The sequence below is a fragment of the Panicum hallii genome, chromosome 9 (assembly GCF_002211085.1).
Source record: "Panicum hallii strain FIL2 chromosome 9, PHallii_v3.1, whole genome shotgun sequence".
Lineage (NCBI taxonomy): Eukaryota > Viridiplantae > Streptophyta > Magnoliopsida > Poales > Poaceae > Panicum > Panicum hallii.
In genome coordinates, this window is record NC_038050.1 from 72255070 (window position 1) to 72267487 (window position 12418).

Sequence of the window (12418 nt, forward strand, 5' to 3'; positions counted from 1 at the left end):
GTGGTGGTGCTGGTTTGGATGGTGGTATTTTGCCTGGTAGTCTTAACATGTCTAGAGATACATCTACAACTTCTCTACCGCATGTGGTAAGGTCATCAGCTTCTAATGCTTCTGAACTTGTGTCCTACTTAGACTATGACACTATCAACCATCTAACTGATGATTTTAACATCTTGAATAAGCACAAACTTACATATCCAGTACTCTCAATCATGGCATGGCTAAAGATATCTTAATTGCTCCTGTGTCTATCATATCTTCATAATCCACTTTTAGTATGACCGGTAGGAGCGGCGAAGGAAGCTGAAGCCTGAAATGGTAGAGATCCTAACCTCCATCAAGGACTGGGAAGCTGCCTGTGGAGAACAAGGAACTTGAAGAAGCATTTGAAAGACTTTATCATGATTCATAAACATTTATATAATGGGACTGTAATATTTTGCTAGTCTGCTGGTGCTGGTTCTAGACTTTGTGCCGTTGATGTAAGAGTAAGACAATGAACTTTTTAATGGAGCTTGGCTATACTCTTTTCCTGTCCATAGTTTCTTCTCTCACAAGGGTGGGTTTTACTTCGACATGTTTTTAATGAGGTAGCCATTGCACTAAACTTCTAATAAATTGGTATTTCGTAATTTTTTTGTGTTTGTGATCTCTTGTGTAGCTGCTCCGTGACTTGTGTGAGGCACTTTGTGCCGGTGCCGGCATGGGCACTACCGTGCCCTGTGGCACGCCCCGGCATGGCCACTGGCACATAGTGTTGTGTCGTGCTAATGTCGAGACATCGGCACGGCGGCACTAATGGGCACGACATGGCTGATAAGCCGTGCCACTTAGTGCCGTGCCGCTTAGTGCCCGTGCCCGTGCCGTGCCGTGCGGCCCATTTGGCCAACCATACTACCGGCGAATCAAAGTAAGCGAAGAACAGCAGTCAGGCTGCAAAGTCTAGCTGAAGTACAACACTAAGGGTCCGTTTGGTTGCGATTCAGTCGACCGATTCACGTCACAGAATCTACTATCGCAACCAAAGGGGTTGGACGGGCGCAGCGATTCTCTGGAATCAACCGATTCCGCTAGTTCAGTCCGAAATCGGCTGGCACCCCAGATTTCCACAGATTCTACCCGTTATTTACCCACCACTGCCATCGGATGAGCATACCGCTTCGTTCTTGAAGCGTCCCCCCATCAGGGAAGACTTAAAAGTGTTACTTTATCAGTCCCAGGAGGCTGATAACACTTTCATTACATCAGATGGTACATCACCGTACAACTCTTCGCGGTAACGGGCAGTGAAGCGCCACTATCGCGAGGATTACAACAAAAACCCATACTACTACACTAACTACGAACAGGGGATCATCAGAGTCTTGCGCCATGCGGAGCTCCAACGGTGACCTCACCCACAGGCAAGACTGGGTGCAGGACGGAACCCTACTCGTTGTCTTCGGGGACGTAGTCTGGATCTTCCACTGTAAAAGTAAGAAGGGGTGAGTACGAACGTACTCAGCAAGTCCAATCACACCCACGGAGGGGTATAACAGAAGCTAATGCACAGGACAATCCAAGGATAAGGTTAGGGTTCATTTGCGGAAAACTCTGTTGTATGCAGAAGTTGTTTTAAAAACATTTTTAAAACGAGTTTTCTTGTACCAAGGAGCACACGGTGTTGATCCACACAGGATCCAAGTTTTTAAACTGCTACCGGACTCCCCGTCCGCCGTAGCACACGGCACAGCTGCCGGACACTTTCCAAACAACTCACACCAGCCCATCTATTCCCGGAGATAAACACTAGTTATGTGACCACACCGTAACTTGCCCAGTACCGTGGGCACGGCTATTCGAATAGATTTTAACTCTGCAGAGGTGTACAACTTTACCCACAGGTGGGGTACACAACACGATCACCTTAGTGTCGGTGCAGATCCCAACAAAGCCATTACCCACCTTAGCTAGACCTGACTAGCCATCACGGGATCCACCAAGGGATCATTCGACCTATCTCCGAGGTTTGACCAGGGCATAAGTCACACAGAGCTTATCCCTTCTCCTTGATCACCCGTTGCTCTCAGCTCTCCTGATGACTATCAGGCTAACTAGTGGGATTTATGCTAAGCCGTTGCCCATACAACGGTCAAGTGGTTCGCACGACGAGAAGCTAGGTGAGATGTCACATCAACTCGGTCCTTAGGGGTGACAGGATGGATATCTTCCTTCCTTGCCCTACCACACAGGTACGAGCACACCAACGGCAATTCACACAGAAATGCCATCCATCCCGTCCGACTCGTCTTTCAAAACCATATTTTTATCCCTTCCCACACGCACACATTTTCTTTATAAAATCAGGTGGTCAAGGTAGGGTTATCTCAAACAAGGGTGGCTATCCTACCATGTTTTCAGCACGCAAACCATGCAATTTTATAAAACAGGCCACTGGGTTGTGTTTATAAAAACTAGGACAGAAACATGCATCAAAGGGCGGAATTGAACTTGCCATCGTCAAACTCTTGCGGGAGGTCCTGATCGTAGCACTGTCCCTCGGGCTCGGAGTCGCGGAACTGGTTCTCGTTCGCTTGATCACAGTCGAGGCCTTCCTCGTTCACTCCGTGTCCTACGACGCAAACAAACAGACACACAATCAAGCACAAGAACTAAAAGCTTTTATCGTTGAGCTCGAATCGGAAATAATTTAGTTACGGAGGTAGGGTTAATATTTTCGGGTGGTTTCTTAATGGTATGGCTAGAACTACTCTAGAAATGGAGTGGTAAAGTTTCGGGTCGATCGGAGGTTATTTCGCACATAAAATGACGAGCTAAAGAGGGTTCGGGTGGTTGAACAGGGCTCTAGGGGTTTATTCGTAGGTATCTGGAAATAGCAGGGACCTTTTTGTAAATCCCAGAAATTCTCGGGGCATGCTAAAGAGTGTCAAATGTATCTAGGTTCCAGTATTGGAGGGTTCAATTTGAATTAATAGGAAGAACGAGGTCTCTTTTGCAAAAAGGGAATGAATAGGGGAGTGTTCATGGAAAAGGAGGGGTTTTGGGGGAAAAACAGGGAAAAGGGAGGGGCTATGGGCAAAATGCCCTTCTCCTTCCTCTCCCCCGTGCAAAACAGAGGAGGGGGAGGGCAGGGCGCCGGCGACGGCCCAATCCGGCCGGTCAGGGCACGGCGGCGGTCCGGGGGTGGGGGAAAAGAGAGAGGGGGGCACGGGTATCCTTTCCCCGGCCTCACCTTGGGCCGAGGTGGAGCGAGGGAGCGCGCCCACGGGAGCAAGCGGCGGCGGGCGGAGGCGTTTGCGGTGGCGGCGCTGTGAGCTAGGGGAGGGGCGGGCGGTGGCAGTGCAAGCCGTGGGGGAGGTGGCGGCTGCTCGGGGCCTATTTATAGGCGGCCGAGCGGGCGGGCGGGTGGTGGCCGGCGGAGCGGCTTCGGGACGGCCATTAATGGCGCTTGGCCGTTCGCGGACGTCGTGGAGCGGCGTGGTGGCGAGGGCGCCGAGGTACCGTACGTGGAGCTGTGCCGGCACAGGAGCAGGGAAGCGATGGCGTGCGCGGTGGGGCGGAATGCGGCACGGCGGGCGGCGCGTCGTCGCAGCTCGGCGTGCGTGTGCAGGCGACGTGCGGCACGGCGGGCGGCGCGGCACGCGGGGCACGCGCGGGCGCGCGCGTGCGCGGGTGGCGCGACACGGCGCGGGCCAGGGGCGTGGTGCGGCCGGCGGTCGGCACGGCGCGGCGCACGGTCACGCGTCGCGCGTGCGTGCGTCGCGGCGCGGCCGGGCAGGAGCTCGCGCGCGGCGCGGCGAGGGCTCGTGCGTGGCACGGCAGGGGCTAGCGCGCGGCCGGGGTGTGCGCGCGGGGTGCTCGGGCGCGCACTCGCGCGTGAGGGAAGAGGGCCGTGGCTCGGGCCAAGCAGGAGAGGGCGGCGTTCGGGAGCAGGGGAGAGGAGAAGGGAGGAGAAGGGAAATGGGAAAAGAAGAAAGGGAGAAAGAAAAGAAAGAGAGGGAAAAAGAAAGGAAATAGGAGGGAGAGAGAAAAAGAGAAAGGAGAAAGGGGAGGGAGAGAAAGGGAGGGGCGCGTCGGCACCGATCGCGGCGGCGACCGCGGTCGGTCGGCCACGCGCGAGCGTCGACCGCGCGCTGCGCGAGAAGCACAGCATTGCACCGGCGCTGATCGCGGAAAGCGGTCACGCGTAAGTGGTACGGGAGGGGACATCGGTCAGGTCCGCTGTCGGACAGGAAGGGTTAGGGTTAGGGTTTTGGCGACGAATGACTTTTAAATGGGGCACTCTAGCGCGTGATTTAATTTGGTAGATTTTCAGGGCGTCACAGTTCTTTTTTCCTTCCTCCCCTGACTCCTGCTCTCTCGTCTCCAACGCGACTGGGGTAGGGGCGCTGCCACCCTCCCCTGCTCCGGCGGCCGGAGTTCCTGCCCATCTCCGGCAGCTCCTCTCCGGCCTCCCCATCGCGACGCCCTCTGCGGCCTCCTGAGGCGCCCTCCCCCGCCGCGCCCCCCGACGCCGCTGCCCGCCGCCCCCGGGCCGGCCCCGCCGCGCCCCCCGCCGCCGCCCGTCACCCTCCCCCCCGACGTGACCCCCGCCGGCCCCGCCGCGGCCCCCCAAGCGCCGCGCGCCGCCCCCGCCACCCCGACGCGCCCCCTGCTGCGTCCCCCGCCGCCCCCTGCCACGTCCCCCACCACCCCCCCCCCCCCGCCGCGCCCCCTGCCGCCCCCTCGCCGCCCGCCCCCCGTGCTGCTCAAGAAAAACAGAGAAAGAGATAAGGAACGGGAAAAGGGAGAAGGGAAAAGGGGGAAAAAGAAAAGAAGAAGGGAAAAATAGAAAGAAAAAAAAAGAGGAAAGAAATACAGAGAAAAAAATAAAAGAAAAAAAATTGTTCAATTATTTTTATAACGTGGATATATATTTTGTATAAATTATTATATATGTCAAATATTAACAAATATGAATATTTCCTTTCCAAAACGGTCATCTACATGTCCATACGATTAATTAGCATATAAACAGCCTTACGGGATCTTAGGGGCATAACGGACATTTCTTACAGAAATCTACAGCTGACAGTTGTTTCACCAAACAGCTTTCAGCTTTCCCACAGCTGTCAGCTCACAGCAGCTTTCCCACAGCTGATTCCAGAAATCAGATTTTCAGAAATCCACAGCTGAACCAAACACACCCTAAGTCTATAGGGTGCTATAAGTCGATACTGAGTGCTCATTTTGTACATACTGACTGCATGCCAGTGTTCTTATTTCATTATTTCTGACCAGGTATTTCAAGACATAAAACTACAGTAACCAACTGCGGCCCTTTACAAAGTTTTTGCGTCAATTCATGTTGAAGGGATTGACTCTGATAGGATTTTGTTTTCGCAAGCACAAGGGAGCACGTGAATACTGAATCAGGTGTAGTGAGTGAGTAGTGGTTGCGCAGTCATATCCTGTCTTGAAAACATCGGATTGGAAATCAGGTAGGTGATCATGCTCTGTTTGGTAGATTTATCATCTAAGCAAACATCCACCCAACCAACTGGGACCAATACAATTAACAGAGAAAATTCAGCCAAAAGAAAGGTTAATAAGGTACCTCAAATCTGTTTTTTTACTCCTCTTTGCTAAATGAGTGCCAACTTGTCATGTCTTATTAGCTGAGCTATGTAGAAAGCCAATACTACGGTGCTACTGGCTTTTCTGAAAACATCAACATACTAAGAGCAGTATGGGGCATCTGATCAACCATGCGAAAAATGCACCTTGTATGCACCGAAAGAAAAGGGATTGCTGATAATTACACTGTTGACAATACAAATCTTGCTTACCGATACAAATAAATTATACCTCAACTCTGCAAATAATTAGCCTAAAGCCTCTCGACAAAATTTCAAGCAATTCTACGGGATTTATTCACGCAAAATTGTATAATAAAACAAGAAATGGCTAGTGAAAGAATGGACTGAGATCAGGCATTGCTGTCCAGAGCTCCCCTGAGTAAATGCAACCCTTCCAAGGAAATGCTTCTTCGTACACGGGATCTTGGGATCTCAATTTGAGGGGGTGGATTGGATGAGAAACATATAACCACAACGGTCAAGTTATCACAACTATCCCGTTTCAGCGCTTCCTGGACTAGCTCGCCTGAGCACTTCTCTGGGTTATTGTGTTGCATCAGTTCTTTCCTTACGATCGACACAGCGCATTGACTGGTCATCACATCCCAAAGCCCATCACAGCCTATTATTAAGAACTCATCTTCTTCAGAAAGCACAATCTCCTGCAGCTCAGGTTCTGCACTCAGAGGGCTAATTGAGCCTTTTGGGCCTTTCATGTGCCAGTCTCCAAGTGCCCTTGCTACTGCTAGCTGACCGTTAAGATAGCCATCAAAAACAGTACCACCTAGTTTTTCAATTCTAATCTTCTCACTCTTGCAGGTGGGTTTATGGTCTCTCGATAGTTCCACTGCTCGACCTCTTTTTCCTAGAACAGCTCGGCAATCACCTGCATTTGCAATGAACAGTGTCCTGCAGTGCAGAAACATGGAAAATTTTGCTGAAGAGCCAAAAAATAGATCCAAAAAAAGTAGTTCTGCAAGGTTCAGAGAGAATAAAGACTTAGCCACGTCACGTGTACTATTGTGGCAAGTGAGTCCCGCAAACAACATAAACATGCACTGTAGTTGCATCTGCTTTTAGAACAGTTATCATACTTTTAAGGCTTGAATCAATTGAGTAAGGAAAGAAGATGTATGACAAACTCTAAAAGAAAGATTGCTGAAATTGTTCTACTGAATAGCCAGAATGGTATCAGATTTTAAATGATGCTGCAGAAAAGGAGAAAACTAGCACCATATAACTAATCCACAGTCAATGACAATCACCAAATATCTAAATTTTATAAGACATACAAAGTTGATCTGGAATATATTAAGCAACAGATGCTAGTCAGTGGTCGCATACTCGGATGTTCATTGTATGTTTTGTAGGCAAGGATTTCCAGCATTTATTGAAGGACGCACGGCACACATTCTAATTTATTTTATGCTTGGTATCATCATTGGACAATAACCAAACAATAATTAAGAATTGGTTCACAAAAAGAAACATTTTGATGCATTGACATCGAAAATTCACCTGCCAAATATAAGAGCCGTCAATGCAGTGGTTCCAGAACTGTTGTCAAGGGAATGGGAATCTGCTAGTGCATGATCAGCCTTCAGAAATGCACCTCTTATTGCCTTTTCAACATTCGTGGGGAAATGCATATCTTCAACAATGAATTTGAGTAAGTTCTTGCGAACAAAACATGCTGCATCTGTACCGCCATGACCATCAAACACCTGCATTTCGGGGTACAGTAAATGATTGCACTTCAAATTAAGAAGGTTCTTGCCCCACTCAGATAATGGCACATATGCACAACTCTTGTTTCAACATGGAAGCAAATAACGAAGCAGCTGTTATCATGTTGGTGTTGCATTCATAACTCATAAGCACCAAGAAGACTTCTAGTGCCTGTTTGGGGTGTAGGGATTATGTAGGTATTTCACAGTAAACAGTTCGATTCTCGAAGAAACAAGGAAAGCTTCCCAATTGTTCTCCATGTTTTTTTAGCACTTCTTCTTTGACAATTATCACTAAAAAAAGTACCCCACCAGACAATCAGACTGACCATACTCCAATTCAAGCTGAACGGAGTAGCATATGTAACAATGATTGCAACACTATCATCACCACCAAATTGTCCGTTCAAAGACAGAAAACAAAGATCAATTATACGTTTACACCACCATCTCCATACTTACGTGAATGGAACCTGACATGCCAGCGAGAACTCACCCCGTAGAAGGCGCCCGGGGCAGGGATGCCGGCGGCGCGCCCCCCGAGGTGCTCGATGAGGTTGTCCACACAGACGTGCTCGTCCTCCATATACGATTTGGGCCCAGTCTCAGCGCAGCTCCCCGATCGGAACACGGGCAGGAACCCAGCCCGGACGTCGGTGGGCGAGATCAAGCTCATCGTCCCCAAATCCAGGCCCTGCAACGCATAAAAGCCTTCTAATTGTGCGTGCGAAGCGAGAAATCACGCGGCAACGGGTTGTCGGGCTACGGGTGCTCACGTAGTCGGGGGACGACGCGGCGGCGGCGGCGATGCGCGCGCTGCTGGCGCAGTGGCGAATCGAGGTGAGGTGGTGGCGCGGCGGCTTGCCGACAGCGGCATCCATGGAAGGGCTGTCCGGCGGGGTCTGCGGCTCCACGCCTCCATTCATGTCTCTTCAGTCAATCTGTAATGATGGAAAAACCATGATGATTGCATTGGTTACGGTCGTCCATCTGAACATGCAACAATCTGTAGTTTTTTTTTCGCTCTTTTGTTCTCCGATCAAATCAGAATCATGATTTCGTGAAAGAAAACTGAAATTTGCGTTCGAGGTACCAAAAGGAATTTCCACCGTTAAAATTACAGGTGAAAAATAACGCTATCGGATAAGTTAATTAGCACAATTAAGAGAGAGGGAGACTGGAATTTATGGTTGAAATTCAATAAAGAGCGGAAATAAACACTGTTGTTGCTCAGTGGCCGCGGATTGCGGTTAAATAAAAAGAGAAATTTCTGAAGACGAGGTGTTTCGATGGGGTTAGATCGAGAGAGACCGCCGGGAACGCAGGAGAGGCTTACCGGGGAACCGTCGCCGCCGTGCGCGAGTGAAGGAACGGTGGCGGAGGGAGAGGATTCCGCTTTGCTGCCGAGCGGGCGAGGACGGAAGGAAGGAGCGGAGGGGTCGTCGTCGACGCGGAGGGGTGTTGTGGTGGTGGCCTGGAGGAAGGGGGAGCCCGAGACGAGGAGACGTGGTGCTGGGCAGGGCTGCTCGGCTAGGCTCTGGTCTGGCTCGGCTTGGACCAAGCGCGTGCCCGCCGGCTTTTTGGTGTGGGCCGCCCGAGCCGAGCTAGCCTCGTGACCCCGCCCGCCGCGGGCGGCGGATCCGCGGCAAGCGGGCGCTCTCTTTCCGCCGCCGCGTTGCGTGCCTGGCCGGTGGGCGGTTGGCGGCGGCCGGGGTCGGTCGCCACGGGATCGGTGCCGGTATGCGTCTGTTCACGGTTTCTGACGAGTTGGCTTTTGTGATCGCGTCATGTTCACGTGGCCAGCAGGACACAAATTTGAGGTAGTGGACTACTCATGGTGACACGATATCTTTATAGATCAAGTCATCATCACGATGATGGAAAACTGAAACAAACACACAGCAGTCCCAACAGGAAATGAAATCTGAAGGAAGCCTGTACGAGTTCAGTGATGACTACACCTCACAGAAACAGAGATCCATTTCTGCTACGCCGTCCGTCTCTCTCGGCAAACCAGTATGTGTACTCTCTATGGAGGAACACCGGGCAGTGAACCCTAGCGCAACAAAGTTATCCTGCCCTCTTCCAGATCGATCGTAATGTACGTACGTACGTGTTTCGTTACAGTCGTTTCTGAAGAGAACACGGCCCCCTCATGCCTCGTACACCTTGCACTCGTCGGTCGCGGGGTTGTCCTTGCAGAAGTCCTCCAGGGGGTCGCCGCTGCCCGCCGCCGCCGCGCCCGGCCACTTGGCCGCCACCAGGTGCGCCAGATCGACAACGCGCTGGCTGCACGCGCGCGTTCAACAACAATCCCAGCATCAGCAAATGCCAATTCAGTTCCAGAATACTAGTCGTAATAACCATGTGGTTTAACCTGGCTCCCTCACCTGTATCCCCACTCGTTGTCGTACCAGGCGACCACCTTGACCATGTCGTCGCCCATCACCATGGTGAGCGAGGAGTCGATGGTGGAGGACACGTCGGAGCACCTGAAGTCGACGGACACGAGCGGCACGTCGCAGACGTCCAGGACGCCCTTGAGCGGGCCGCCGGCGGCCTTGCGGAACGCGCCGTTCACGTCGTCGGCCGTGATGCCCTTCTTCTCGGTGTTGATCACCAGGTCCACCACCGACACGTTCGGGGTCGGCACGCGGAGCGCGATGCCGTTCAGCTTCCCCTTCAGCTGGGGCAGCACCAGCGCCACGGCCTTGGCGGCGCCGGTGCTCGTCGGCACGATGTTCAGCGCCGCCGCGCGGGCCCGCCTCAGGTCGCGGTGGGACGCGTCCAGCAGCCTCTGGTCGCCGGTGTACGAGTGGGTCGTCGTCATGGTTCCCTTCACGATCCCTGCACATCTCTCTCATTCAGGCGTGTCTTGTGGGTGAGGGTACTTTATCAGATTGCATTGGGTGGTCGGTCAGGAAACAGACTAAGTTCTCACCGAACTCCTCGTCCAAGACCTTGACGAATGGGGCGAGGCAGTTGGTCGTGCAGGAAGCGTTGCTGCAAGCAACAGAGTTTTGATTGCAGATATATAAATGTTAGCATGATACGGACAGAGACCTCTGAATGACAGGATGCAGAGCAGTGCTGAAGAGCACTGAAGCTAGCTTAATTACCTGATGATGTCGGCCACACCGTGGTCGTAGTCGCCCTCGTTGACACCGACGACGTAGGTCGGGATGTCGGCGCCCTTGGCCGGAGCAGTGATGATGACCTTCTTCGCGCCGGCCTGGATGTGCTTCCCGGCGCCCGGGCCGTCGACGAAGACTCCGGTACCCTTCACGCACGACACAGTTCAGCACCGTCAGTTTCCCCGGCCGTGTTAGGCAACCGAAGCATGCATGGGGATCTGTATGTACCTCGATGACAATGTCGATGCCGAGGTCAGCCCATGGGAGCTTGAGCGGGTCCCTGTTGGAGACGACCGTGATGAGCTTGCCGTCAACGCTGATGGTGGTGTCGTCGACGATCTTGACGTCGGCCTTGAAGGTGCCGAGCATCGAGTCGTACTTGAGGAGGTGAGACGCCTGAAATGAAACCCAAACGCGAATCGAGAGTTCTCTGTCAGAAGAATGCGTGGCGAGGCAGAGGAGTGGATCTGAAGAACAAGCTAGCGGCGGCTTCATGAGCTGACGGCGTCACGTACGTTCTTGACGCCTCCGCTGTCGTTGATGACGACGACATCGAGCGGGGAGTCCTCGCGGCCGTGCCAGCAGCGGAGGAAGTTCCGGCCGATGCGGCCGAACCCGTTGATCGCCACCTTGAGCTTCGCCTCAGCGGGCGCCCTCACGGCGTTCTCTCCGGTGGCCTGTCACAGGTTAACCAACAAGCCGAATGAAGCAGGAGTGGCATCCATGCCAGCCAAATGAAGCCAAATTTTGGGCAAATCAAAACTGGGAGGAATATTCTGACTGCACGATGCAATACTGAAAATCGACGAGTGTGGTTATCAAAGGCCATAGTTTGGGTTCTGCTGTGATTCTGGGTTCTTCTTCTTTAATCCACTGACACAATACTCCTAAGTCAATCTTTAGCAAATGAACAGATCAAACTGTCACTCATACAGCAGTAACCTAAATGTATAACGGTACCATTTATACTGTATGTTAGGTGCTTGCACTATCTAATACTGTAACAACAAAAAAGAAGTAATTGGAACGTAAGCTGAACATGATGAATCTAGCTGTACTACCTTTCTTGGATCTACTCTTCAATCGTTTTTCATCAATGGTGCGTTTGGATGTCGATATATGAAGGGTTGGCATTGAATTGGGTTCAATACCAATTCAAGCATGGTATTGAAATAACTACAATTTGAATTCTATTGTTTGGATGCCTGCTGTATTCCCTTTTGGAATCGTTAGAAGCAGTCAAATTCAATTCACGTTTGGATGCGCAAAAGGAAGATATGCATAATCGAGACTGACTGATGTTCTGGTGAATGCGAATTAACGGTTGGATAATTCAACTATGATCTGTGCACGCTACGTTTTTACGGTGAACAGGCACTAGATTTCCTTACTCTGCAAAGCACATACGAAAGCATGCTCTCGATACACAAAACCTACATGTATTTGGCAGAGCTGCGAAGTACGTACCTTGGCGACGAGCTGCGCACCGAGCACGTCGGAGAAGGACGCCTCCCTGGCGGCGGCGCTGACGGAGCATGATCCCGGCCTGAGCCCGGAGAAGTCGGCGAAGTCCACCCTCTGCGCACGCACGCACATTAGTCGTCACCCATCACACCGGCGGTGCCCATCACCAGAAAGAGACCGAAAATGTTCATCTATCGATCAGCATCTCCGGCACGCACGTACCTGCCTGGACGCCGCCCTGCTGTGCAGCCGGGCGCTGGTGGGGATGCGCGACGCGGCGAGAGCAGCGTGGGTGGCCATCGTGCGCTGCCTGTTGCCGGGTGCCGTGCCGATGCCAAGCCAGCCAGACGAAACTGAGCCGGCGGCGGTGCTCTGAATTTATGCGCTGCCTGCCGGCCGAGGGTCGCGTCGCGTCCGGGGATCACTCGCTCGCCGCCTGTGGCGCGGGGCGTGGTAGGAGGATAAGGCGATTGCG

At 52.3% G+C, this 12418-nt stretch overlaps 2 protein-coding genes across 2 annotated transcripts; both read right to left on the reverse strand.

The window, feature by feature from the left end:
- Nucleotides 1-5738: 5738 nt before the first annotated feature.
- On the reverse strand, nucleotides 5739-9032 carry LOC112875457 (probable protein phosphatase 2C 47). Its single transcript, XM_025939318.1, has 5 exons — nucleotides 8682-9032; nucleotides 8122-8286; nucleotides 7842-8039; nucleotides 7137-7342; nucleotides 5739-6527 (listed from the first exon to the last, which is right to left on the reverse strand). The coding sequence occupies exons 2-5, from the start codon at nucleotides 8269-8271 to the stop codon at nucleotides 5969-5971; spliced, it is 1113 nt and encodes a 370-aa protein (XP_025795103.1). The 5' UTR covers nucleotides 8272-8286; nucleotides 8682-9032; the 3' UTR covers nucleotides 5739-5968.
- A 148-nt stretch (nucleotides 9033-9180) lies between these two features.
- On the reverse strand, nucleotides 9181-12358 carry LOC112875455 (glyceraldehyde-3-phosphate dehydrogenase GAPB, chloroplastic). The gene is made up of 8 exons (XM_025939313.1): nucleotides 12166-12358; nucleotides 11947-12057; nucleotides 10995-11156; nucleotides 10708-10875; nucleotides 10465-10625; nucleotides 10287-10348; nucleotides 9736-10192; nucleotides 9181-9634 (listed from the first exon to the last, which is right to left on the reverse strand). Exons 1-8 carry the CDS (start codon nucleotides 12241-12243, stop codon nucleotides 9499-9501), a joined length of 1335 nt encoding a protein of 444 aa, XP_025795098.1. The 5' UTR covers nucleotides 12244-12358; the 3' UTR covers nucleotides 9181-9498.
- Nucleotides 12359-12418: the final 60 nt, after the last annotated feature.

Bases quoted from the DNA above. Each gene is read 5' to 3' on its own strand.
- LOC112875455 (XM_025939313.1), bottom strand. From the start codon at position 12,243: ATGGCCACCCACGCTGCTCTCGCCGCGTCGCGCATCCCCACCAGCGCC. The intron at 10,349-10,464 runs GTAATTAAGCTA...TGTTGCTTGCAG, and splicing joins GGTGTGGCCGACATCATCAG to CAACGCTTCCTGCACGACCA. The intron at 9,635-9,735 runs GTGAGGGAGCCA...GCGCGCGTGCAG, and splicing joins GACAACGAGTGGGGATACAG to CCAGCGCGTTGTCGATCTGG.
- LOC112875457 (XM_025939318.1), bottom strand. From the start codon at position 8,271: ATGAATGGAGGCGTGGAGCCGCAGACCCCGCCGGACAGCCCTTCCATG. The intron at 7,343-7,841 runs GTGAGTTCTCGC...CCCGAAATGCAG, and splicing joins CCCCGGGCGCCTTCTACGGG to GTGTTTGATGGTCATGGCGG. The intron at 6,528-7,136 runs GTGAATTTTCGA...TCTGCACTGCAG, and splicing joins ACGGCTCTTATATTTGGCAG to GACACTGTTCATTGCAAATG.